At 35.2% G+C, this 24,973-nt stretch overlaps 2 protein-coding genes across 2 annotated transcripts; one reads left to right on the forward strand and one right to left on the reverse strand.

Moving 5' to 3' along the window:
* Nucleotides 1-414: 414 nt before the first annotated feature.
* Nucleotides 415-9,842, reverse strand: LOC132788134 (uncharacterized). Its single transcript, XM_060795455.1, has 2 exons — nt 9,552-9,842; nt 415-570 (listed from the first exon to the last, which is right to left on the reverse strand). The coding sequence occupies exons 1-2, from the start codon at nt 9,840-9,842 to the stop codon at nt 415-417; spliced, it is 447 nt and encodes a 148-aa protein (XP_060651438.1).
* A 1,398-nt stretch (nt 9,843-11,240) lies between these two features.
* On the forward strand, nt 11,241-12,312 carry LOC132790171 (uncharacterized). The gene is made up of 2 exons (XM_060798623.1): nt 11,241-11,479; nt 12,054-12,312. Exons 1-2 carry the CDS (start codon nt 11,285-11,287, stop codon nt 12,225-12,227), a joined length of 369 nt encoding a protein of 122 aa, XP_060654606.1. The 5' UTR covers nt 11,241-11,284; the 3' UTR covers nt 12,228-12,312.
* Nucleotides 12,313-24,973: the final 12,661 nt, after the last annotated feature.

The raw sequence follows: 24,973 nt of genomic DNA on the forward strand, positions 1-24,973 counted from the left end.
TATAATGTTTTTTATTAATAATTTTTTATTTTGTTAATTTTGTTTCAAATCGGGATTTTTGCAGTAAAGCATAACATTTCAGGTAATCTTCCATCTCATTAAAAAAGCTCCAGCAATATTTTAAATAAAGTAATTCGAGTTCTGTTTATGTGCTATTTTTATTTCTACACAAGAAGTTGCATATTCACTGAATGTATTTTGGGTTCACATTAAAAATTGGTCTTGAACTAAATAAATCATGACAATGAATAAGCGTTTGTTGATAGTAAATACACCAAAAACGTGAATCTTTGTGCTCAGCCAAATGAGCTTATTAATATTAATTTTCTTATTGAACATAATTGTTTATGTAATGTGTATTAAAGAATTTAATGCGTGGCGCTTTGGGTTTAATCCATTTTTTCTTTTTTGGGTTTACATGAAAAAATGATAATCGTTTTGGACCATGTAAATTATGTTCAAGAGAACCTCTGTTATGACAACGAACCATAAGCGTTTGTTGAGAGTAAACACGCCAAAAACGTGAATCTCTGTGCTCTGGCAACTTAGTTGCAAGCAAATTAAATTGATCTATAAATGATAAAGAATTTGTTAGACAATGTAATTGATACTAAGTCATAGATTAGCTTACAGCACGTTCCACTCGCTGGCTTTTATGTCCTGATTGCCGTAACACAAATATAGCATCCGGAATGAAAGTAGCTACAGTTCTGGCGAGGTTGTTAATAATATAAAACTCAGCGAAGGAATTTATGCTTGTTCCAAAGAGGCCGAAAGACTTCCGCCTAGGGACTCCATCTGTTAATTCAAGTCGGAAAAGAAAATAGCCACAAAAGATGCCAACACTAAGTTTTTGGGCCAGACACATCACGTGTCGGAATATTCGGCAAAATTCACTGCACAAATTAATAAGATCCTGTTGTCGCTTAAAGATCTCCTTAAGTTCTCGGAGCTGGACTCGTCCGGCTAGTAACTGTTCAAGCTGAAACTGTATTCCGAATCCACAGTAACAAATACTCCATAGAAATCCATATAAAAGAAATGATTTTGCAGCTGACAAGCAGTAGGTTAAGAAACCATATACAATGGCAAGCGAGTGTAATGAAGAATTTGAGCGTCGCAATATCCAAATATTATATATGGCGTGTATGATTAAATGGCTAACAACGACAAATAGTTTAATATACAGTAAAGTATATAGATGATTTCGATTTTTAGCTGTTGGTTCAATCTCGTCCATCACTTGTAGTTTTAAATAAAGGCGCTGAACTGAAGATTGTTGGAATTGCGCACAATAAATAACTGCAAGTATAACCATAACTTGGATAATCATACAAATCCAGCGACCGTAAATGAGCCAATTCGAAGTTAAGTGAATCATAATAATTGGTGTCTCTGATAAAAGAGACAGAAACAGAAGCGGTATACCACATGCCATCAGCAGGCTGTGAACTATGCTGTAAAGCTTAAGATACTGAGATCTCTTTAAACGACCTGTTTCAGGATCGGGATAATAATGAACAATCCCGTTTAATGCTTGGAAAAACCCGAGGAACACTTTAATCTTCTTCATAACTTCTACAACTGAATATATACATCGACTTGTAATGTGTTCCTGTTAGCAAATTAATTTTTTTAATGGATCCACCTACTGTCAAGAATTGACAGTTCCTGAAAACTTAAAACAGATAAGAATATTTTAATGGTATTTGGTGTTGCCAATTCAGCCTTTTGCAGTTAGTTCTTTCCTTTTAATACCCACTTCCCATATATTAGATGGGTATTATAACTTTAGGGTTATATCTGCATGTATAAATGTATGGAAAACACAGATATAAATATATATTTTGTTATATTTCAGTATTTTTGATATATTAATTTGATATATTTAAATAGTAATATCAAATTATTTTGCATTTATTGAGAAGAAATTGTAGATAGGTGAGCATTCTTAATTGTTTTATTTTTGAATATTATTGTGGATTTTTGCATATTTATATAAAACGAGTTTGAAAATTCATTGTAATCATTTTCTTATATTAGATTCACATGAAAAGGTGGTAATCGTTTTGGATAAAATTAAGTGTGTTCAAAAAGACCTCTGTCACGATAACGAACCATAGGCGTTTGTTGAGAGTAAACACACCATAAACGTGAATCTCTGTGCTCTGGCAACTAAGTTGCAAGCAGATTAAATTGATCTATAAATGATAAAGAATTTGTTAGACAATGTAATTGATACTAAGTCATAGATTAGCTTACAGCACGTTCCACTCGCTGGCTTTTATGTCCTAATTGCCGCAACACAAATATAGCATCCGGAATGAAAGCCGCCACAATTCTGGCCACGTTTCCAAAAATATAAAAATCTGCTAAGGAAATGATGACGGTTCCCAAGATGCTAAAGGGCTGCCATTTGGGGATTTCTTTAGTAAGTTTAAGACGAATAAGATAATAACCAGACAAGATGCCGGTGGTGAGCTTTTGGATCAGATAGAACACCATGACTTCTCGGAATATTCGGCAAAATTCGCTACACAAATTAATATGATCCAGTTGCCGCTTAAAGAGTTGTTGAAGTTCTTGTAGCTGAACTCGTTTAGCTACTAACTGTTTAAGTTGCATCTGTATTCCAAGACCCAAGTAGCAAATAGACCATAAAACTTCGTATATTAGCAGGGAACCTGCAGTTACCAAGGAGCAGGTCAAGAAATAGTATACAATCTCAAGCGATTGTAATGAAGAATATGAGTTACAAAGTCTCAAAATATCGAAGAAGATGTGCATTATTAAAGAGCTTATTCCAAATAACAGTTTAATATATAGCAAGGTATATAGATGTTTCCGATCTTTTGCTCCTGGTTCGAACTGATCCATCAGTTCTAGTTTTAGATAAATTCCCTGAATTGAAGATTGTTGGAATTGCACGCAATAGATGATGGCGAGTGTAACCATTGAATGGATGATTAACGTAACCAATCGACCGTATCTTAGCCAATTCGAAGTTAAAGGTTTTAAAATATTTGGATCACCCGATAAAAATTCCAGAAACAAAAGAGGTATTCCACATGCTATGAGTAGACAATAAATTATGCTGTAAATCCTAACACACTGAGATCTCCTTAATCGTCCAGTGTTAGGATCGGGATAATATTGCACAATCCCATTCATTGCTTCAAACAAACCGATGAACACTTTCAACTTCTTCATAACTTCGGTAACTGAAGGCATATCGACTACCAAGTTGCACCTTTTAAGCAAATTATTTTTTTAATGACTTCAATTAATGTTAAAAGTTGACAGTTACTGTAAACTACTGTATGATAAGAACACGACGACGTCATACTCGACTGTAGCTTTCCTTCTTAAAGCGCCATAGCAAGAATCTCTTAGCTTTTAGCACTGAGTATATGTTATTTATTGATTTACAACTCAATTTATACTTTTCTATTCACTTATTGCACATTTATGTTTATAAGTTAAACGCGTGGCTCATTACATTTTTTTTTTTATTTTCTCATGAAAAATTGATAGTCGCTCTGAACCATATAAATTATGGACCTCCATCGTGACCATAAGCGTTTGTTGACTCCAAAAACGTAAATATCTGTGCTCTGACAACTAAGTTGCCAGCAATTGAAATTGATCTATAAATGGTAAACCGTGTGTTAGATATTACATTTGAGATAAAGTCTTGAATTAGCTTACAGAACGTTCCACACGCTGGCTTTTATGTCAAATATAACATTGCGAATTTTTGTATATACAATAACTTCTATAGTAGTTATGATTCCTGAAAATTTGGTTGTTATCAGATAAAAATTGTCGAAGTTATAAAAGAAATACTTTTGTATGGGCAAAAACGCCTACTTACTGGGGGTCTTAGTTGCTTTGGCTGACAATCTGGTATATTATGCCGTCTATGGTATATTTTCAATGCGGTACTATATCGATATAACAAGTATACCATTTGGTATATTTTTAGTATTTTTGCAGTATATATTTTTTGGAAATATACCGAAAAATATATTTATTTTATTCAAAATGGGTAGCGGGTATCTCACAGTCGAGTACACTCGACTGTAACTTTCTTATTTGTTGATATATCAATTTGATATATTTAAATAGTAATATCAATTTGTTTTGCATTTATTGAGAACAAGTCGTTTTATTTATGAATAATAATTGTGAATTTTTGCTTATTTATATAAAACAATTCAATTTCACAATTCAATGTAAGCATTTTCTTATACTAGGTTGACATGAAAAGGTGGTAATCGTTTTGGATAAATTGTGTTCAAAAGAACCTCTGTCATGATAATGATGTCACACCAAAAACGTGAATCTCCGTGCTCTGACAACTAAGTTGCAAGCAGATTAAATTCATCTATAAATGGAAAATAATATGTTAGATAATAAATTAAAAATAAAATCATGAATTAGCTTACAGATGATCGCGAGTGTAACCATCGCATGGATGATTATACTAATGAAGAGACCGTATTTTAGCCAATTCGAATTTAAGTTATTTAAAATTGCTGGTGTCTCCGATAAAAGACCCACAAGCAAAAGAGGCGTACCACATGCTATCAGCAGGCTGTAAATTATGCTGTAAATCTAAGATGCTGAGATTTCCTTAATCGTCCATTGGTAGAATCGGGATAATAGTTAATAATCCCATTTATTGCCACAAACAAACCGAGAAACACTTTCAACTTCTTCGACAACTGAATAAATATATCGACTGGTATGTCGGTTTTTCTTGCAAATTAATTTTATTAATGGGTACATATCATATACTGTCAAGAGTTGACAGGAACTGTAAACTTTATACAGATAAGGATATGTTTATTGCTTATTGCTGTTGAACGAAATATATATTACTTCTGAAACTTACATTTGAATATAAAAAAAACATATATATATCTATAATATTAACAAATTATTTGTAGAGATAACAAATTTATTTAAAAAAGTAATAATCACTTTGTATCATGCAAATCGTATTTAGGACAATCTCTGTCGCAACAATGAACGAGAAACGTTTGTTGAGGATAACTACACCAAAGAGTTGAATATCTGTGCTTTGACAACAGAGTTGGAGCTTCATCCAAATAATCTGCAATGAGTAAAGATTTAGACAAAAGTAAAAACAAAAGTAACAGAAATAATAAGCTTACAGCGCGTTCCGTTCGAAGATCTTGAGGTTTTGACTGATATAAGACCGCAAGTATACCCGGAATTAGATCAGCGACGAATCCAGCCAAGCTGTTAATGAAGTAGAATTCTGCAAAACAAAACAATGAATATTCCCAGATAAACAATGTCGGAGATTGTGAATTTTCCGCATGTAAACGAATCAAAAGGTATGCCGCTAAAGCACAGGTGCAAAGTATTCGCAGACAATACCATAGCAGGATGTTTCGAAAAGTGTTTTTAAATTCGTAACACACTCTGATAAGATCCTGTTGTCGTTTGAAGTGATGTCGCAATTTATTAAGCTGAACGTGGGTAGCCAGCAACTGCTTTAGTTGAAGATGCATTCCGACACTACAGTGACAGATTTTCCAGAGAATTTCATGCATAAACAGCGACATTGCAGAAAGTAAATTATCAATCCAAAGGTAATAGAATACATAGAGCAAATGCGTCGGCCTCTTAATTGATTCACTTAAACGCAAAAAATAAAAATAGAGTTGAAATATGAAATGTGTAAGGAATAGAAGTAGCCTTATATACTGAATAGTATATAGATATCGCTGATCACTTGCTGCTGGTTCAATTAAATCCAAACTCTTTAATTTATTGTAGATGCGCCGAATAGAAGATTGTTGAAATTCCACCAAGTAAATGATTGAGAGTACAATTATTGAAAATAGAACAATATATAGCCAGATTCCGGCTCTAATCCAGTTTGAAGGTACTTGAGGGAACAATATTGGATTATCCGACATGAAATCTAGATATAGCGTAGAAAGACCAAGGACCGAAATAAGGCTATGAACTTTTCCATAAATCTTCAGAAACTTGGATCTCTGTAGGTGACCCGTTCGCGGATTGGGATAATATTGGATTATCCCATTTATCGCTTGATAGTAAGCAATTATCACTTTGAGCTTATTCATAACAACGGCAACTGAAGGAATTTCCTTCTCAAAAGCCCTTCGTTAACCATTTCAATTAGTTTAATGTTACGACAACTGTCATTCATTGGCAGCACTCTCCCCTTAACTTTAAATTTCAACATGCGGAAAGATCTTTGCAGTTAAGAACTTGGCGACAGCCAAGCACGTTATCAAGATCTCTCTTACTTCTCTACCGTGAAAATTGTTTCATTAATTATTAGGGCGGGTCAATTTTTTTTCGCAAAAATCGTCCCCCATAATCGGAATCTACGAAGAATTCTAAGAAAATTTCACCATGAAACCATGTGTCTAAAATGAATTCCTATTCCGCGCCGTGAAGCTTAAAGATTGCACTATGAGGTACATAAGGTATTTCGAGGTATTTAAGACATTTTAATGTATTTAAAAAAAAAATACGCATTTTCCAATTATGTTGGAGTCAATTCTGATTCATTTTTTTACAACAAATTTTATAATTTTTTTTTTAAATTTATTTAACTTATAATTTTTTTTTTAATTCAACAAAAAAAACCAACTAGCCATGTACTGAGCCTCATATAAGAAAGTAGGAGCAATGCGTCTGCAACTTTTTAACGAAGTAAGATATCGGTCTGAAAATTGAAATATATATTCAAAGGCATTTTAAGCAACTAAATAAAAGTGGGCGTGGCGTGATAAAAGGCGGAATTTTATTTTATTTGCTTGCAAAGAAATATATTATTACATTAAAAAGCTTTCTAAAGATAAGCTTTAGAAATATAATAATATTAAAGCTTTCGCGAAGCTTTTTTTGCGTTTCTCTTATAACAGTTTATTTAAATGATAATTAATTTTGCGGTAAAACATGTCATTATGAAAGTTTATATACCGATCTATTTTAATGTCAAATATTTTAATTCGGTGGTATATGGCAGTAAACTTTTATTTAATTTTATTCAATCAACGCAATTTTTTACCACAAAATCTAAGAGAAATTGTAAACAAAGCAATCCAAAACAATGCATTCTTCGCCCATACAGAAAATATTTTGTTAACAATGCTTTTCGATGAAAGAAAAACAGTTCGCGAAAGTGCAATTTATAAAATTTTGTATTATCGCGAGAAATTATATGACCCAAGTAAACTTAGATCTTATAAAAAGAATCGCATTAATTTCGATTGCACCGATTATATGCATTTAGTTGACTTGGATAATGACGACATCTTATTTGAACCTCCATTTACTGCAAACATCCCACACGATCACTTGCTGGAATACATAAATTCTGATGAAATACCACTGCCAGATCCAGCAATTCCATCGCACATTCAGGGCACCGAACGATGTGTGCAGTTGTTAACACATGTCTCACGACAGAATCGAGATGCTGTTATGTCATTGACTTTAGAAAGTCGTTCCAAAGTTCCTCAAATCGAGTCAAAGAAAGACTTGAGATTCTAATAAGATGACATTATATTCCAAGTCAAAAAAATGCAAAAATTACCTACTTGTTGGAAAGCAAATAAACTTTATAATAAAAAATTAAATAAAATTCCGCCTTTTATCATGCCACGCCCACTTTTATTTAGTTGCTTAAAATGCCTTTGAATATATATTTCAATTTTCAGACCGATATCTTACTTCGTTAAAAAGTTACAGACGCATTGCTCCTACTTTCTTATATGAGGCTCAGTACATGGCTAGTTGGTTTTTTTGTTGAATTAAAAAAAAAATTATAAGTTAAATAAATTTAAAAAAAAAATTATAAAATTTGTTGTAAAAAAATGAATCAGAATTGACTCCAACATAATTGGAAAATGCGTATTTTTTTTTTAAATACATTAAAATGTCTTAAATACCTCGAAATACCTTATGTACCTCATAGTGCAATCTTTAAGCTTCACGGCGCGGAATAGGAATTCATTTTAGACACATGGTTTCATGGTGAAATTTTCTTAGAATTCTTCGTAGATTCCGATTATGGGGGACGATTTTCACGATTTTTTGGACAGGAACAAATTGACCCGCCCTATTAATTATACTTACCTATAACATTCGCAGCGTTTAATTGAGATTTAAAACAAGTAAGATATCTATAAGGCAAAGTTGGTATTGTAATTGAAATATACGAATATATATACGAAAAACTACATTTATTATATTGGTATACTACTTCACTCAAAGTATACCATAGAATAAGACAACAAATAGAAAACTACCCGCTACCCATTGTGAATGAAAGCCAAAGAGTACGGTATCAAATTTAAAGTATACCAAATTAATATACAGTACTACATTCAAAATATACCGTTTAGTGCAAAATATACCATATTCAGCACACTCGATTGTAGCTTTGGGCTTCCTGAAATTCAAATTGTTTTTTTGTTAAAAACAATAAAACACTTTATTATTTAGTCAAAGCTTAAATAAGTAATTTTTTCAAAGATTATTTGGCTTGAAAAACAATGTTAAAATAAGAAATTGTCGATTCGATTTGCTTACAAAAATTTGCCTCATTTCCTTAAAATTTAAATACTAAAAGTAGAACTTCCAGGTTTGCCACTGCAGTTAGAAATAAAAATAATCACTCTGGATTAAACAAATCGTGTAGATCAAGATCCCCGTCATGATCGAGCACGATAGACGTTGGTTCAATGTAACCATGCCATACGGCTGAATTTTTGTGTGGTGGCAGCTTAGTTGAAAAGTCATCTGAGTAATCTGTAATGCGTGATAATGAAACTTATCAAGAGATGCACATTAAATGACGATAGGCATGAGCTCACTGCAAGTTCCATTCGATGATCTTGGTGCTTTGATTGCCACAACAAACTTATAGTATCCGGGATGAAATCAGCGATAGCTTCAGACAAACTGTTAATAACGTAGATCTCGGCAATCAAATGCATTGTGAATGCAGATATAAATATGATTGTTGTTACATAGAGTGCACTTTCATTAGCAAACTTTTCACGAAGTAGATAATAAGCACCAAGGATTGCGATGGAGATGCTTTTCAGCGGATACCAAACCAAGAAATGTGGAAAATTTGCACAGTATTCGTTGCAATCATTGATGAATTGCTGATGTTGCATGAAGACGCGTCGCAGCTTAAGGATGTGAACTCTTTGAGCTAGTAACGTCTCAAGTTGTGATTGCAATCCGATGCCAACATGATGAATCTTCCAAAGAATTTCAAACAACAGCAATGTCATTGCACAGACCTTTGTGTGGCACCAAATGCCATAGCAATAGAAGAGTACTGTGATTACCGTTAAATGATCCCATTGCAAATAAAATTTATTGATGTACAGCATAATGTTATAGAAGTGCGCTGACAGTTTTATGTACTGCAAGACTCCACGTTTTATTCGATCTGATCTGGAAAAATTTGTCGAATCCAATTTCTGCAGCCTGTTTACGATACGCCGAATGTGTTTTTGCTAAACCAAGACACTGTGAAGTGTTAGAAATATAACTAAGATCTTAACAATTGTATAGAACATTGCTGCATATGTTATCCAATGTGAATGTACTGCGTATACTGCAGATGATCTCTTTGCAAGTAGATCATTGAAAAGCAAAGATGTTCCAGACAACGTCAGCAGGTTGTGAAAAATAATGTAAAACTTCATATACTTCGATCTCTTCAAACTTCCTGTTTGGGCATCGGGATAATATTCGGTAATTCCATTTAATGCTTGAAACCAGCCGATAAACACTTGGAGTTTCCTCATAACTGCGAGAACTGCAGTTGCCTTGAAAGCAAAACTATTCCTTTTGCCATTTTAATTAATTTAATAGGAATTGAAAAATGTCCAGAAACGGTTACTTTTCACCCAGTTCCCTCATGCTTACTTGATTTTCACTTGCTGATGGAAATAAAAACATTTGGTCGGCTATTGACGCATTTAAGATAAGATCTTATTTACTTTAGATAAAATTATTATCAACAGCTTTTAATCATCGGAAAACTTTCATATTTATGTTAATTAAATCGATGAATGGTTGTTCGTTTTTATATTATATTTAAATGGCAAAATAAATAGAAACTTTAAATTAGAAATAATAGCTAACATAATTTCAAATAAATAAAAATAAAAATTTTTATTTTACTTCCCATTTTACTTTTATTGATTTAAATGTATAATGTATTTGCAGTTTGATCTATTCCTTTCCTTTTCTTAAAATCTTTATAATTTCAGGTAAATTATCCTCTTCATTGAATATTTAAAAAATATAACGCTGTTTCTTATTTCATACTTTATTTAGTTATTTAAAAATATTTTAATTATTGTATTTCTTTCTTTTCATTTTCTCCTAGATTTTTAAATTTCTGGTATATACTGCTTTTCTCTGGATATTTTAAGATTATGACATTGTAAAATGTTGCACTCACTTTATTGACGTCTTCAAAGATCTATTAATGTGTTTAAATCATAACAAATGTAATCTGTGTGATAACTAATTTTAGCAACTTCAAGATATTGGGCTATAACATTTCTTTGCTCAATTAAGTTTAACAACTATTGTTGAGTGGACTATTTATAGGAAAGAGGAATGTTTATCAATATACCTTCTACCAATAGTGTAGAAGAGTATTATAAATTTGTGAATTCAGGAAATATATGTACCAGTTTTATTTGTGGCAAACAACGCCTGCTGCAAAAGGGTCTCAGCTGCTTTGGATGACAATTCGGTATGCTTAGTACTTGATGGTATATTTTAAATGAAGTACTATATCAATATACTAAATATAGCTTTCGATGAATTTTAGTATTTTTGCGATATATTCATTTGGAATATTTTAAAAATAATACTGCACTGTTCAAAATGGGTAGCGGGTATTTAACAGTCGAGCACACTCGACTGTAGCAGTCTTACTTGTTTTTTTTTATCAATACTGCGGGGGTGCCTTTTGGAATTAAGGCAGATATTGTGATTTCGATAAAGTGGCAATGTATTGCACAACACGTTGGTTCAAATAATTAATAAAAGTGTAAGGAAAAGTATTGATATCACAAAAATAACAAGTAACAACAACACGTGTGGCATTTGAAGGCTTACTCGAGTGCTTCGGTTTATCAGTCGGTGTCTTTTCGCAATAAAAGGGCAACCGCAAACTGTGATGAGCTATAGTTCTCCAAGAGTTCTGTTGTCCATCAAAATATTTCAAGAAATGGCTAAATCAATCAGCGCTGCTACCTTGCTGGGCCTTGTCCTGTGCTGTGCCTTGCTAAGCACGGTCTATGCCGGCAACGATTATCTGTGGGGCGAGATTGGTGACAACGATTACAAGCTGGCTAAGGACACCGTCTCCAAGGCCTTCTTCGTTGGCTTGGTGCAGACCAAGAAATACGTCTTCAAGCAAAGCGTGAGTAGATCTTTTGGTGCTGAAGAGTTTCTTACTCGTTTAAAGTGTTTATCCCCTCCCTAAAGGATAAATTACAGAAATAAGAAGAAATCTTACACTCCTAAATTATATATATTCTTAATCAGTGTCTGCATTCGAAACGATATAGTATTGTCCGTGGGTCCGATTGAACACTTTGATATCAAATACTATAAGAAATATAATTTTGTACAGTATATTAAAATATCAAATATACAATTCGGTATATTTCAGTATTTTTCAATAATTGATGGCACAGTATATCATAGTCCATCACAGTAAATGTATTTTCACAGTATATTAAAATACCAAATTCACACTTCGGTGTAATTCAGTATTTTTTCGGTATAATTAATAACAGTGATTCACAGTATCTCACAGTCGATCATAGTCTAATCTATCTTTCTTGCTTTACTTACGTTTATCAGGTATTTGCTTTTACTATAAATTCTATTTCTAAAAACTTCAACTTCATTTGTTAGACATTCTTGTTTGCGTATATTTATGAATTCGTTTTTTTTTTAGTTTATTTAATTACATTCTTTTGCCTTTGCAGAATGACCTGAATGCTTTGACAATTACGGCTATTAAGGTTACCGATAAGAAGTCGAGCAATGGAGCTACTGCTGTGCTGGTTGCAGGCGGTCCAGGCTCTAAGGGCGCCACCATTCAATTCACCTCGAAGCGCGGCTACGGTATCAAGGATGTTGTTGAAATCTGGGGACGATAAAGAAAATGCGAAGATTCCAATGTGTCTAGCATGCCTAAAAGTATACCATAAAGCAGAATAAAATGATCTTTGCCAGAGATTAAAATTTTGAACTTTTTAATTATCTACTATAGATGCGAAGTGATGATTAACAAATCAGAAAAAGCTACAGCAAACTAGGCGACTAGAGTTGATGTGAAAATTAATAAGTCGATCATTTTGAAAAGCGATTGAAATCAAATCAAGTTTCGAGTTGAATAATCGATTGGAATAAGTAGACAGCTTTTGAATTGAAATTGACAATTTATGTTAGTAATCAATTAAGGCAATGCTTATTCAGTTGAAATTTTTTTTTGTATCAAAAAAGAACGAGATACAGTCCGTTAGTTGAATCTAACTGGTTGCTAGCGTCTACAGTTCTAATCCCATTTATCATAGTCTAGACGCTATGTTTATTCTACTTATGTGTGTAGATATTCGTTCAAGTATACGATCCCCCAGCCAAGCAACAAAGCAACAAGCTTTTGCCTCATGAAATCAAGCGAACACAAAACACACACACACACACACACACACACACACACACACACAACTCGTTGCTTCAAGGCCAACTTCTTATTAAATGCCAAAATGTGAGCGTTTGCACAGAGAATAGAAACTACAAGATAAAGCTACAGGCCTAAGCTACAGCTACAGTCAAAGCTACAGCTACAGATACGAGATACACTGCGAAAACTACGTTTTGGGTTAAGAAAGCAGAGAGCACAAAAAGCAGGATTATAATTACAGCGTCGTGTTATCCGAGGCCCACGTTCAAAGATCAAATGCGAGCCTTGAGTTTATTAGGAAGCCCACAACTCAAAAACAAATATTCAAATTCATTTTCGAATGTATTCGACTGCCAAATACCTGTGAAAACAAATTTCGATAATACAATATTCTTTAAATTTAATATTCCTAATAGATACAAATTTATTAAATTTGGAACTAGTCTGCATTTTGAGTTACACTAATTATAAATTTATTACTAACAGTTTATATTCAATGTTATTAAATATTATATAACTCTCTCTAATATAATTCGCACACAAAATATAATATATAATATAAACATAAAATAAATAAGGAAATTATCTGTTAGTATATAAATACTATACGAACATTCTAGAATAGAAAGAGGGATCTTTTTAAAAACTTTTTTTACTTTGTGCAGTAAGATTAGATTATCTGGTCAAAAAGTAAAATAAAATAATATGCTAAATTTGTCCTTATTATATTAGAAGAATTTATAATGATAAAGCAAGACAAATATGCTAAAAAATAATAAAAGAACAAGATATCAGATTCTTTATGGAATTCAATATGCCTGCTTAAGCTATTGACAATTCTCTTCGCCTCATAATACACTTTTACCCCCTAAGTACCGGGTATACAAATACTGCTTATGCAAGAGAGAAACCAAAAACTTCTCGCTGAGGAACTTGAAGACTCTTCCACTTCGACTCTAGACTCGCTAGCTAGAGGGCCTTCAAGAGTTGGACTTGCTTTATTATGTGTATGTGTGTGGGCGGCGAGCAGCAAGAAAGAGGGAGGGGGAGCACTGCTTCACATGTGTCATGGTTCATTGGAGTTGTCGTCATTGGAACACGTTTCACGATTGGCGATATATTTACATATCTAGCGCTAAAGAGCCGTCAAAAGATACAAAAATGGCGTCATCTGTAGAATGAATGTACGCTTGGAGTCAGTCGCAAGCGCGGCTTGCTAATGAGTAACAAGCGAGTCGCTCGCCACATAAACACGTCCACATATATACACATATATATTGTTGCTTATATAGACGCCGATCTGTCCGTTAGTCCAACTGTCTGTTTGCTCATTTGTCTCTCTGTCCGTCTGTTTGTATTTTGTTCACAAGCTGTCGTCTAACTAAAGTTGCTGCGCTTCAAGGTCAGCTGCATGCGTTTGAGCAACTTCGCTGTAGTCGCAGCCCCAGCCCCAGCCCCAGTCTCTGAGACCCAGCCCCAAGCCCCAAAGCCTCGATCCCAGGCTCGTAATCTCACAGCTTTGTATGATTTTTTGTTTTTTGTTGCAAACTCCAAGTTTGAATGCAAAACACTTATACATACATACGTATTGCAATGTCTATTAATTATACATGACTGAAGTCTACTGAAATAGTAGTTGAACAAAATGTACGTGATTTCATGGCAACTTGTTCTCCCTCTCTTTTTTTTGCTTTTGCTCAAGTGCAAAGTTGGCTAATAATACAAATACACTTGTATATTGCATGAGAAATAAACTTCGTACTTGAAAATTCATATACATAATCCCAGTTGCTAACAATTAAAAAAACATTTGCTAGATTTGATCTTTGACTGGCTAAGCTGAGAAACTTTGCAATATCTTATCGATACATTTTGTAGCGAGGTTGGCAAGTTTTATTAAACTGCAATTTTTTATTGAGGTTTAAACTATTAGTTGTTAAATCTCTAAGCTGGTAATTGAACTGCTTCAAGATATTATTATTATATTATTAAAGATATTATTTTCATTTTCCTTTTGAAGATTTTTTTAAAAATTATAGAAATCACTAATTATATTATTATAGATTAATATTATATTATTATTATGTATTATTTTCGTTAATCTTCCTATGAAATGTTCCGACTGAGTGAATTCTATAATTTTAAATGAATTTTCAACAGGAAAATACATCAGCAAAAATTTGGATACAACAACGAAAATATCTAACACAAGCGACTGCATCTCTTGAGTCACTTTTAATTGCTGCGAAAAAATCAACAACATTTTTGACGTTCATGTGAACGTCTCAGAGGAGTATTGCGATTTGGGGGCGGTGTATGACTATGACTATGACTGCATGTCATTATCTATTGTACACACACACACACATGCAGTTATACATCCGTTCATCTGTGCCTGTGTTTTCGATACACTTGGCCACATGATCCAACGATCTCATCGCTTGCTGTTCGCTCCGTTGGCCGCATCATCCGCACACACACACACATTAGTGTATGCATGTACATTTTTAAAGCACCCCGAAATTCCCAGCACTCACACACAGTGTCTCTCACCTGTCAGTTATGTGTGCATGTGTGCGAGCAACGTGTAGAACTTGTTTATTTTGTAAATTGAAAGATTGCCGCTTTCCATCGAAATCAAATGATTCAATTTCTAATTTGAATTAGTTTCTACTTGCTTAGCAGCATTTCGCTAATTGGCGTCAGGTGTTAACATCATGTATATTCCGCATTGACTTGTAAAAGAGCTTTTTTCTTGCCTTCCCTATGTAAACTGTTTCACAATTTGATTTCTTAATCAACTTTCTTCCACGCTACAAAATCACCACTATCACACATGAACACCCATACATCTGCATATTCATGTACATGTGTGTGGAGAGCGACCTATTTGTTGCTCTCTTTCCAAAACTAGAAAAAGTATTATTTCTACCCACAGTACAGTTTCATTCCTACATACATACACACATACACGTACATGCGACTGACTTAGCAACAAGACAACAACAAAAGCGACTGCCGTTTGTTCTGCTCATAGTCGCAACGCTTTCGTTGTCGCCTCTCTCCTCTCGTTCACTCATTCGCGGAGAGAAGAAAAAGCGTACACATTTGATGATAAAAGGGTGTGCGTGCGACAGAGCTAGAAATATGAGTGCGTACAAATGCGTGTGCCGCCACTATCCTTGTGTGTGTTATATTTGTGGTTTGTGAGGGAATGATAAAATGTGTAATAAAGAAGGAAAGAAAACATTTCATATTGGCTGCTGCTGCATAAAAAAGAAACCATTTTTATTTAAATTTCATAATGAGAGATAGATATTACAAACATATTCTATTCTTAAAAGTAAACACTTTTTTAAATATACTATTACGAATAAACACAATTCCAGGACGACGAGATCTAACATGTTGATACGCCCGCAATTTGTATAGGAGAGAGAAAAAGACTGACTATATAAAAAGCACAGTAAGTCCCCGTCTCGCTCCCACATAGGTTGCAGTACGTTGATAATATAAATAACCAACTGCTTACGCTACAAATATTGATAAAATTGTAGCAGCAGCAGCAGTTCGTGTGTAAAAACTTGTAAAACAAACACACGCGCAAGCAGCAAGAAAAAAATTCCATTAGATTTGTGTAACGCTTCCCCGAAAAGCTTGCGGTACGAGGAAAAAACGCGGCCAACTTTGTTCGCTGTGCAGCGACAAATGGCGCGAGCAAACACAAAGCAAACGCCGAGAGCAAAACTTGACGAAAAAGCCAACTCAACGAACGAAAGAGCGAGCCAGAAGTGCGCGAGGCAAACGAGTGAACGAAACAAAACGCTTTCGCTTCGTTAGAATTCGCGTATGTATGCATGCGTGTAGATGTGTGTGTGTTGTTGCTTGGTGTTTCATAAATTATGACGTTGCTCTCGAAGCTTTTTTTTTTCTCTTTCGAATTTAGGTGAAGCAGCAATAATATGTAGTCGAGTACATACATACATACACACACGTATATATTTTTTCAGACTTGCCGTCATCCGATAATAAAAAGCACATGCAAAGGCCATTCAAACTTGTCGGGAAGAGAATAAAATATGTACGTTTTTTTTCTGTGTCGCTGTTAAAGCGAGATGGCAACGCTTTTTCTTTTCCATTTACTCTGCGCCATTTGCAAGTTGCGTAATTTGTCGGTCGATTCAAAAATGTGTCATTCAAGTTCCTGGTTGATTCTTTTCTTTGCAGCAGCTCTCTTCTCTCATCTGTTTTTATCTTTTTTATGCGAGAAAATTGCGCGCGACTTTTACGTAATGCGCGCGGGCTTTTCTTAAGGAAAATTTTGCTCGTTGTGCGCACGTTTTGATCATTCATTTCTTTTTTTTTTTGTGTTCATTTGCTTTGCTCACATGATATGGAATTGTACACATACACGTATGCGCATACACATGTATAGTCTCCAGGCAAAGTTCACTAGAAAAACCACCACCAACAAAGCGGCGTGCCACTGAACCACAACTACAACGACAACCACCACCAGCAACAACCGCCGCGCCACTATTTTATTTTAACTATTCCCGACGTTAGCAACAATGAATTCTTATAAATTTTTTTTGTTGGTTGTTCTCCTTTTAGTTTTTATTCTTTTCACTTGATTGTAACTTTTTATTTTGGGGTAAAGCGTCAGAAGCGCTCAACGAACCGCACGGTCCAACGTTCGACGCACGAATGAATTGACAGCAGCGCCAGCGACAGCAACACGGCGACAAACCAGTTTTATATAAGCCCGCGCGCAAGTACAGTAAATATAAGCTATACATACAGTAGTTGTTATGTGTGTGTGTGTGTGTCGAGAGCAGCGCTTCAAGCTTCGTGAAAGCTCTTTCGCAGCTGTATATAAGCGAGCATTTGGTTGCCTGTGCATGTGTGTATATATGTACATATACATTTGTATGTGTTGGTGTAGTTTTGTCGTTGACACACATTCAATTTGTGACTGTTGCTGCTGCTCTTTTTGTGCTTTTTATTTCTCAATGTACATACATACATACATAACATATAAATTTATATATACACACATTCATATACACATATAAATGTGTATGTGTGGCTGTGTAGTTTTGTAGCTTTGACGCCCGTTGACGCGCCACTTGACTGAAATTTTCCGTCTTTGACGATTTTCCATTGAAACGCAATGAAAAGAGATTTGTATCAAAGTTGTGAACAAACAAAATTGCTGACTTGATGCTCAGATAAATTGCAAAGATAGCATGGGGGCGGGGCGGTGAGGCGTCGTATGCAAAATGCTTGACGAAAACAAATCTAATTAGAAAACGTGCAGTTGTGTGTGGTAGAAAGTGTGCCAGCGAGAGAGTGAGAGAGACACTGACTATTTAAGGGGATCGTGGAGGGGGTATGGGTGGGATGGACAGTGACCGCAGGAAGCAAATACAAAAGTATTCTTGTGTGTGAGTGTAAATAGCTAGCCAATCAGCTAGTTTGTATGTGTGTAAAGTGTGTCATCACTTTGGACAACTAGAAAACTTGTTATTTACTATAACAACAACAAGAGCTTTGCTTTTTTCGTTCGCTGTGTAGTGCAATTTGCTGCTTCTTCTAGACTTCTTGTGCCCACCACATGTTTACACACACACACACGCATTGTAACTTTTGTGAGTGCAAACTAGAAACTGAGAAACTGGGTTATTGGTGCAAATGCGCGCGTGTTTTTTTTTTGTTACTTTATGTTGCCTGTCTACTTCTTGTTGTTGTCCCCTTTACTCCACTTGATACACAGGGCCTGTGTGTTAAGTTTGAAGAGTGCGATTTGTTGTTGCTTTTGCACTTGCCATGCGAAACGAAAGCCACAGCGACAAAGTGCAGCTGCAGTTTTGTTGCCCTAGCAACGTTAAGTGGGCGGAAATTGCATCAAATGACTAATTTCATTGTTCTTGTTTGTATGTACATATGTATGTGTATGTGTGTTTGCATGCCTATCGCTCATTGCTCTTTTGCTTTTGAGTCTTTTAATATGATGACGACATCAACATGCCTAAACATGAAGAGAAAAAAAAAACAAAACCAGTTCCAGAAGCGAAACAAATTTTTGGCGATGACGCCACAAATGCGGTTGCTTCTTCTTCTACTTCTTGTAGCTGCTTCTGCGTTTATGGTTGCTGCTGATGTTGTTGTTGTTGCTGGTTTTACTGCGTTTTATGTTTTATGCTGGAAATTAAAAGACACGCACTCGTAAAAAGAAAGAAAGCTGACCAAAGCATTTCTTCAGCTGTTCTTTTGACTGCATTGCACCCCTTCTTCTTCCCCCTTCTTGCTATTCACTTCTTACACACTCTGTTGTGTGGCCTTCTTTCGTCTTTTGCCGCCTTTACGAGCAAAACGTGTGTTGCATGTGATTTCATTTAGTTTTCCTCATCTTCTTTGTTTATGTTTAACCACAAACGAAAAGAAATCTCTTTTTTCGGTTTTTGGGCCAAAAGTTAATGCGCCCCAAACACGACGATCGCATTTGTGGTATCCACCAAATCTTTCAGCGATAATCTCCCAACCAATGTCTGCAATTTGTTTATGTTTTGAAAGCTTCCCCTTTAATGAACCGTTTGACTGTGAGCTTTCGCAAAACCTTTCTGATTGGAATTTTGGTATCGTGAGTAAAAGAACAGCGATAATCTAATTGCGCTTACACGAGAAAAATTGAGTTGAAATTAAGGCCAAATAATAAGAGATTGGCTATTAATTATTGACCTATTTTCCATAAACTAGAAAAGATGATCTTTTAAAAACTGATTCTAATTAAATTCGACTGACGTTTTATTTCCTGTTTCTAAGTTATATGTATGTGTGGTTATCTTTTTTAGAAAGTTTCTACCTTGACTCTAAAATTTAATTCAGGTTGTGGCATCAGCTGTCAGCGCATATAGAAACAATCAATTTCATCCGATACGAGCTGTTTATTCTATATGTAGTTGTGTGTGTGCATGTCAATCGCTTCAGAGAGCTTCCCATTTGAGTTTTCCCCAAAGATAACTGTCATCATCATAGCAACAACAACGATAACAATGGGCATCATAATAATAAAACTGAAAACATGTTTTTGTGCACGTCCGTTCATTTTAATTGAGCTTCTCTAGTTCTGAGCTCAATAGATATGCGCAGTGTTTGTGTGTGTGTGTGTGAGTATGTGTGTAGATTGGGAAGTTGGAAATGACTTTGTAGCTTGACTGAGCTCAGCTTTGCACATTGCGCTTTTGAACTTTAAATTCCAATTCCACACTGAAAATACAGTGTATAAGTTGGTTATGTGTATAGAACTAGTATATAACAAAGAGTATAGTTATTTAACAACTGGAAAACCTTGAAATGTGCACGAGTGACTAATTAGACGGGGCTGGCAATGGAGCTGAACTGAGAACTGAACACCGAGCACTGAGAACTCGCTTTAGGTTCAAATTCCAATTGATTTACATAGTTGCCACACAATGATGATGGTGATGATAGTGCGAGAGAACGCTAAACTGAGCTTACCCCAATGAAATGTTTATTGAAATTCCTCACACATACTTACACAGCTTCAAAGGGGTTTCTATCAATTTCCGTCAATTTATGTGAAGCTTCCTCATCGTGATAACAGTAAACCAAGCAGTCCACGCAATTTGCTTATCACAATTTTTAAGAGTTTCGCATAAACGTTGTATTTATTTATTTTTTGTTATCACTTTGTTACGTTTTGGTGGAAAAATCATTAAGAGCTGTTAACTTTCCACCGTCCGGTTGCAGCTGTGTAGAAATATGCGCGTCTAATGCCAGCGAATAATCATTGGCGAATGGCTGCGCAGCCTTTGCCTTTGCCTCGCTCGACCAAGCCAAGCCAAGCAAAGCAAAGCAAACCAGCAAGCAACCATCTAGTTCCAACCGAAAAATGCGTTCCATATACACACGCATACACACTCACACACGAGCACATATCTGTGCAGTTGTGTGTATGTACATATCCATGTACACTGCTTTTATGTGTATGCGCTGTAGGGGGAAGCCAGTGTAGGTCAATGAGAGACAACAACAGCTCCAAAGAATAGTTCGTGTCGTCGACGTCGCTTCGCTTCGTTGGCGTCGCTGTCGCTGGTGTTGTTGCTGTTGCTGTTGTCTTTGTTGTCGCGCAGCTTTTAAGCTCCAAAAGCGTCCCAAAATTTCTGCAGCCAAACGATACTAAGCCGCAGCTCAAGCACTATCAGCTTCAGCTTCAACTTGTGACGAATCTAAGCCGTTTCCAATACAATGGAAAAAGTGCCGCTGGAAGAGACCCCAAAAAATCACAAAAAATTGCGTTGCTTCTTTGCTCGAAAACTGCGCATAATTTTTTTTTTTTTTTTACAGCTGCTGCGTCGGAAAAGCAAACAGAAAGCTGCGCAGATTGTGTCTTTCGAAATTGTAGCTAAACTCAAGGGGCCCAACACAATGTTGTTTCCTTTACACATACACACACACACACACACATACGACTGTATGATTCTGCCTATTTCCGCAATGTATTTGATTAGGAACGCAGCCCTTATCAATTGCGCGGAATTTGGTTCGTTGGCTGTTGTTGCCAAGCGTCGACCCACTGTGCCGATTTCTCGAATGCAACGCAATGCAAGTTCGCGACTCTTTTTTTGTTCTTTCTTGTTCTTGTTCTTGTTCTTGTCTTTCCTTGCAGGCTGCCCCACCCCTCACCGCATCGTTGGGTTGTGCAACCCTCGTTGGGTGATAGCGGCACCCCTCGCTTTTTGTCATATTTACTGCGCATGTTTTCCACATTTGCCCCGTGTCACAATTTTTTCTTTCTTCGCTTTTTGTATGTATGCAACTTCTTTGTTTTCCTCAGTCTACCTGAAGGAATTTTCATTAGAATTTGACAACATTTCGCTCATATAAATACTGCGTCTTATCGCTTTGGACTTCTTTTCCGGAATGCAATCACAATTACATACATATGTATGAATAGACCCTGTGTGTGTTTATTTCCCCAGGGTGGAAAGAAAGTACGATAGACATTCGTATGTAGCTCAGAACCAGTTTGCATTGTCAGCACAAGGCGGGGCGGAGTGGGGGGAAATGGCCAAGATTGATACTTGATACTATCATGACCAATTCTATGCGGAATCAGTTGAGACCTTCGAGCTAAGTGGATCGCATAATTCCATTCAATTGAAGTGCACACAATGGAGGCTCGTTAAGGCAATATCTTTGGGTCGAATTCTCTTTCAATAAATAAATTTTTAAAGTACTTTAATTGTTGCGGTTTTCAAAACTATAATGAGAACTTTGAAGTCTTTACTGTAAGGATAAAAACTTGTATATCTTAATGGGAAATTTTCAAATTGAAGTTCATTTGAAATAAATTATTTTAATATTAGAAAATAATGTATTTTAAAATTGACGATAATTCTAAATGGAATCTTATTATTTTAGAAGGCAATTTATTTTTTAGTTTAGCTATTCTATAAAATAGTATCTTTTAAGTTTTAAAAGTTTTATTACCTTTAAGTAATTTTTCTCAAAAAAAAGTAAAACAATTTTTCTATAGAATAGTATCTTTTAAGTTTTAAAAGTTTTATTACCTTTAAGTAATTTTTCTCAAAAAAAAGTAAAACAATTTTTTTGTTATCTTGCTTTAAATAATATTTCTCTGATATAATTTTTCCCTTATTATGATATCATTAATAATTGTATTTTATCATCATATCAGAATTGCATAAGTAATAAATTATTTTAGTTGAGGTCTTTGAACCCTTGGTTTTTATTTTCAACACATAATCGATTTTTATAGGCGCTTGAGTAATCCCTTTCAAATACGATTGCGCAATTGGTTTAGTGACACATCGATTTCATTAGACGATGATATAGTCACTCGATCATTTCGCTTGAGTCCCCAACGCCATGCAGTCTGCTCTACCCAGGCTATATTCAGACAAATATGTGAATACATATACATATATATTGTACGTGGGGCAAAAGTGGGTGAGATCTGCAGCTGTGTGGCACGTGAGTCGCAAAAATAGAATAGAATCAACTTAAGAGATTAACAAAGTGGACGTTGAACAACCGACTGACCAGAGAAGCTGACATCATTCAATTTGAGGAATTGAATACTTAAGTAAACTTCATATAAATTAATAATAACTGTTTACAAATACGAAAAAAAGTATTCATAGAACTTTTCTTTATAATTACTTACCCGACTAATGAATTTTTACTCATCTTTCTAATGAATACATGACGCCGTTATCTACGCATTATAATTGGTATCTGTAGCTGCTTTGGCTTTTTAAGTTTCCCAGGCAAAAGGCATTCGTTCGGAGGGCAAACAATTTGCACTTAATTGGAAACCAAAGACAGTGCCGAGACCGAAACTAAGAAGAGAAAAAACATGATTACAGATACAGGCACTCAATAATCAAGGGGAAAACTCGTGAAGATTTCCAAAATGCAGAACTCATTAGCGAGAAAGGAAAAAAAAAAAAGGTTTCTTACATCAGGTAACAAGAAAATTGAGACGGAAGGAGCACAAGACGGGGAAGTCGGCAAGGGAACACAGCGGCACATCCGTATCCGTATTTTAGAATTTCCATTTGGCTTTAGTAAGTAGCTACACTGAGAGAAAATTCGGCTTAATTTGTAAGAAATTAAAAAGAAAAAATTAATTATGAGAATAATTATTGTTATTATAAGGAGAAATAAATATGCAATACAAATTACATTATAACGAACCCTGCTATATAATCTTACATTGTGTTCCTTATTTTGCTTTTCTTAAAATTTATCTGTTTAAGTAAAAAGTCTGTTCTTTTCCAAATTTCTTGTGAGTTTCTTGTACTATGTTAATCATATAAAATAAATAAAATAATAAATTTTAATATTTGTGTATATTTTTTTTAGTAATGTCGCTAATAATGTTTCGTCTATTTATAGCAAAGTCTTTCAAAATAAATAAAGTATTACTGATATTAATGATCAACTGACAAAATATTTAACTTTGCTAATAACATTATATTCTTATGATTTTTAAATAATACCAATAGATTTCATCTTTATAAAACTACAAAATATAAAGAAGGAACTCAATATTCAATAGCTATTTTTCTCCTGTGTACTTAGTAGGGGAATTCCCCCCTGTGGCACCGAATTCTCTTACCGTACTGCACTTTGGCGTGAGATAATGAAGGCATTTTAACTGAACGTTGGATGCGGTTTTGTCATAAGCGAAGTGAACCCCCCAAAATAAAAAAAATATTTAAACATGGGTGAAGCAATTCCGGAAAGTCGTAGCCCAAAAAAAGAAGACGACGACAGTAAAGCGGGCCAAGTAAACAAAAAATACAAAAAATAAAAGACGATGAGTTCGAGATGTGTGTGTTTTGATGGTAGAAGAAGGGAGAAGGAGGAGCTGAAAAAGAATGGAAAACATTTACAAAAGAAGTTCGTTGAACCTGCGTAGCGTTGGCTACTTTACAGCAACAACAATTACAACAACAACAACGAATGCGACTGCGACTCTGACTCCTACTCCAACTTCATCGTCGTCTTCGTCTTCGCCTTCTCCTTCGTCTGCAGCTCCCTCTTTGACAGCGTCTTCAGCTCCATGAGCAGCGTCTTCAAGTTGAATTTTGAGTTGAGGAAACCCGAACCAGAGCACCAAAGACAACGTGAGAGGGGAAGAGAGAGAGAGAGCGAGTTGGGGGGCAGACGCAGCTGCACAGCTGCTGTCGAGTGCATTAGACAATAAGGGGCAGCGGTCAAGAGGCGTGGCACACACACGCATACTAGTCAGCTGGAAGGTGGTCGTTGTCTGCGTTAATAAAATAGATGTAGTTTCGTACATACATACATACATACACACATACATACATACATACATACATACATACAAATATGCATACATGGATACATATGTACATACATACATACATATGTACATAGTATGTAAGCACTTGCAATATCGCTGCTGTGTCCATCGATTCGTTTGTAAAAACGCAATACGATCAACATGCAACATGCAACGTGCAACGTGCAACATTCAACGTCTGCCCTCTCGTTGTGGCCACAACACTCAATTCGATTTCCATTTTTTTTCGTTTCAAATGCAAAGTGCGAATATTTAAACAGCTTTTATCAACAAACATGCGACTACGACCGAATGTATGGATGTATGTACATACATACGTGCTGTCGTATTTACATAAC

Source organism: Drosophila nasuta, chromosome 3 (assembly GCF_023558535.2).
Source record: "Drosophila nasuta strain 15112-1781.00 chromosome 3, ASM2355853v1, whole genome shotgun sequence".
NCBI lineage: Eukaryota > Metazoa > Arthropoda > Insecta > Diptera > Drosophilidae > Drosophila > Drosophila nasuta.

Coding starts and splice junctions, on each gene's coding strand:
- LOC132788134 (XM_060795455.1), bottom strand. CDS start 9,842: ATGAGGAAACTCCAAGTGTTTATCGGCTGGTTTCAAGCATTAAATGGA. Junction 571..9,551: donor CACTTCACAGTGTCTTGGTT/TAGCAAAAACAC, acceptor TATCATTTATAG/ATCAATTTAATTTGCTTGCA.
- LOC132790171 (XM_060798623.1), top strand. CDS start 11,285: ATGGCTAAATCAATCAGCGCTGCTACCTTGCTGGGCCTTGTCCTGTGC. Junction 11,480..12,053: donor AATACGTCTTCAAGCAAAGC/GTGAGTAGATCT, acceptor TTGCCTTTGCAG/AATGACCTGAATGCTTTGAC.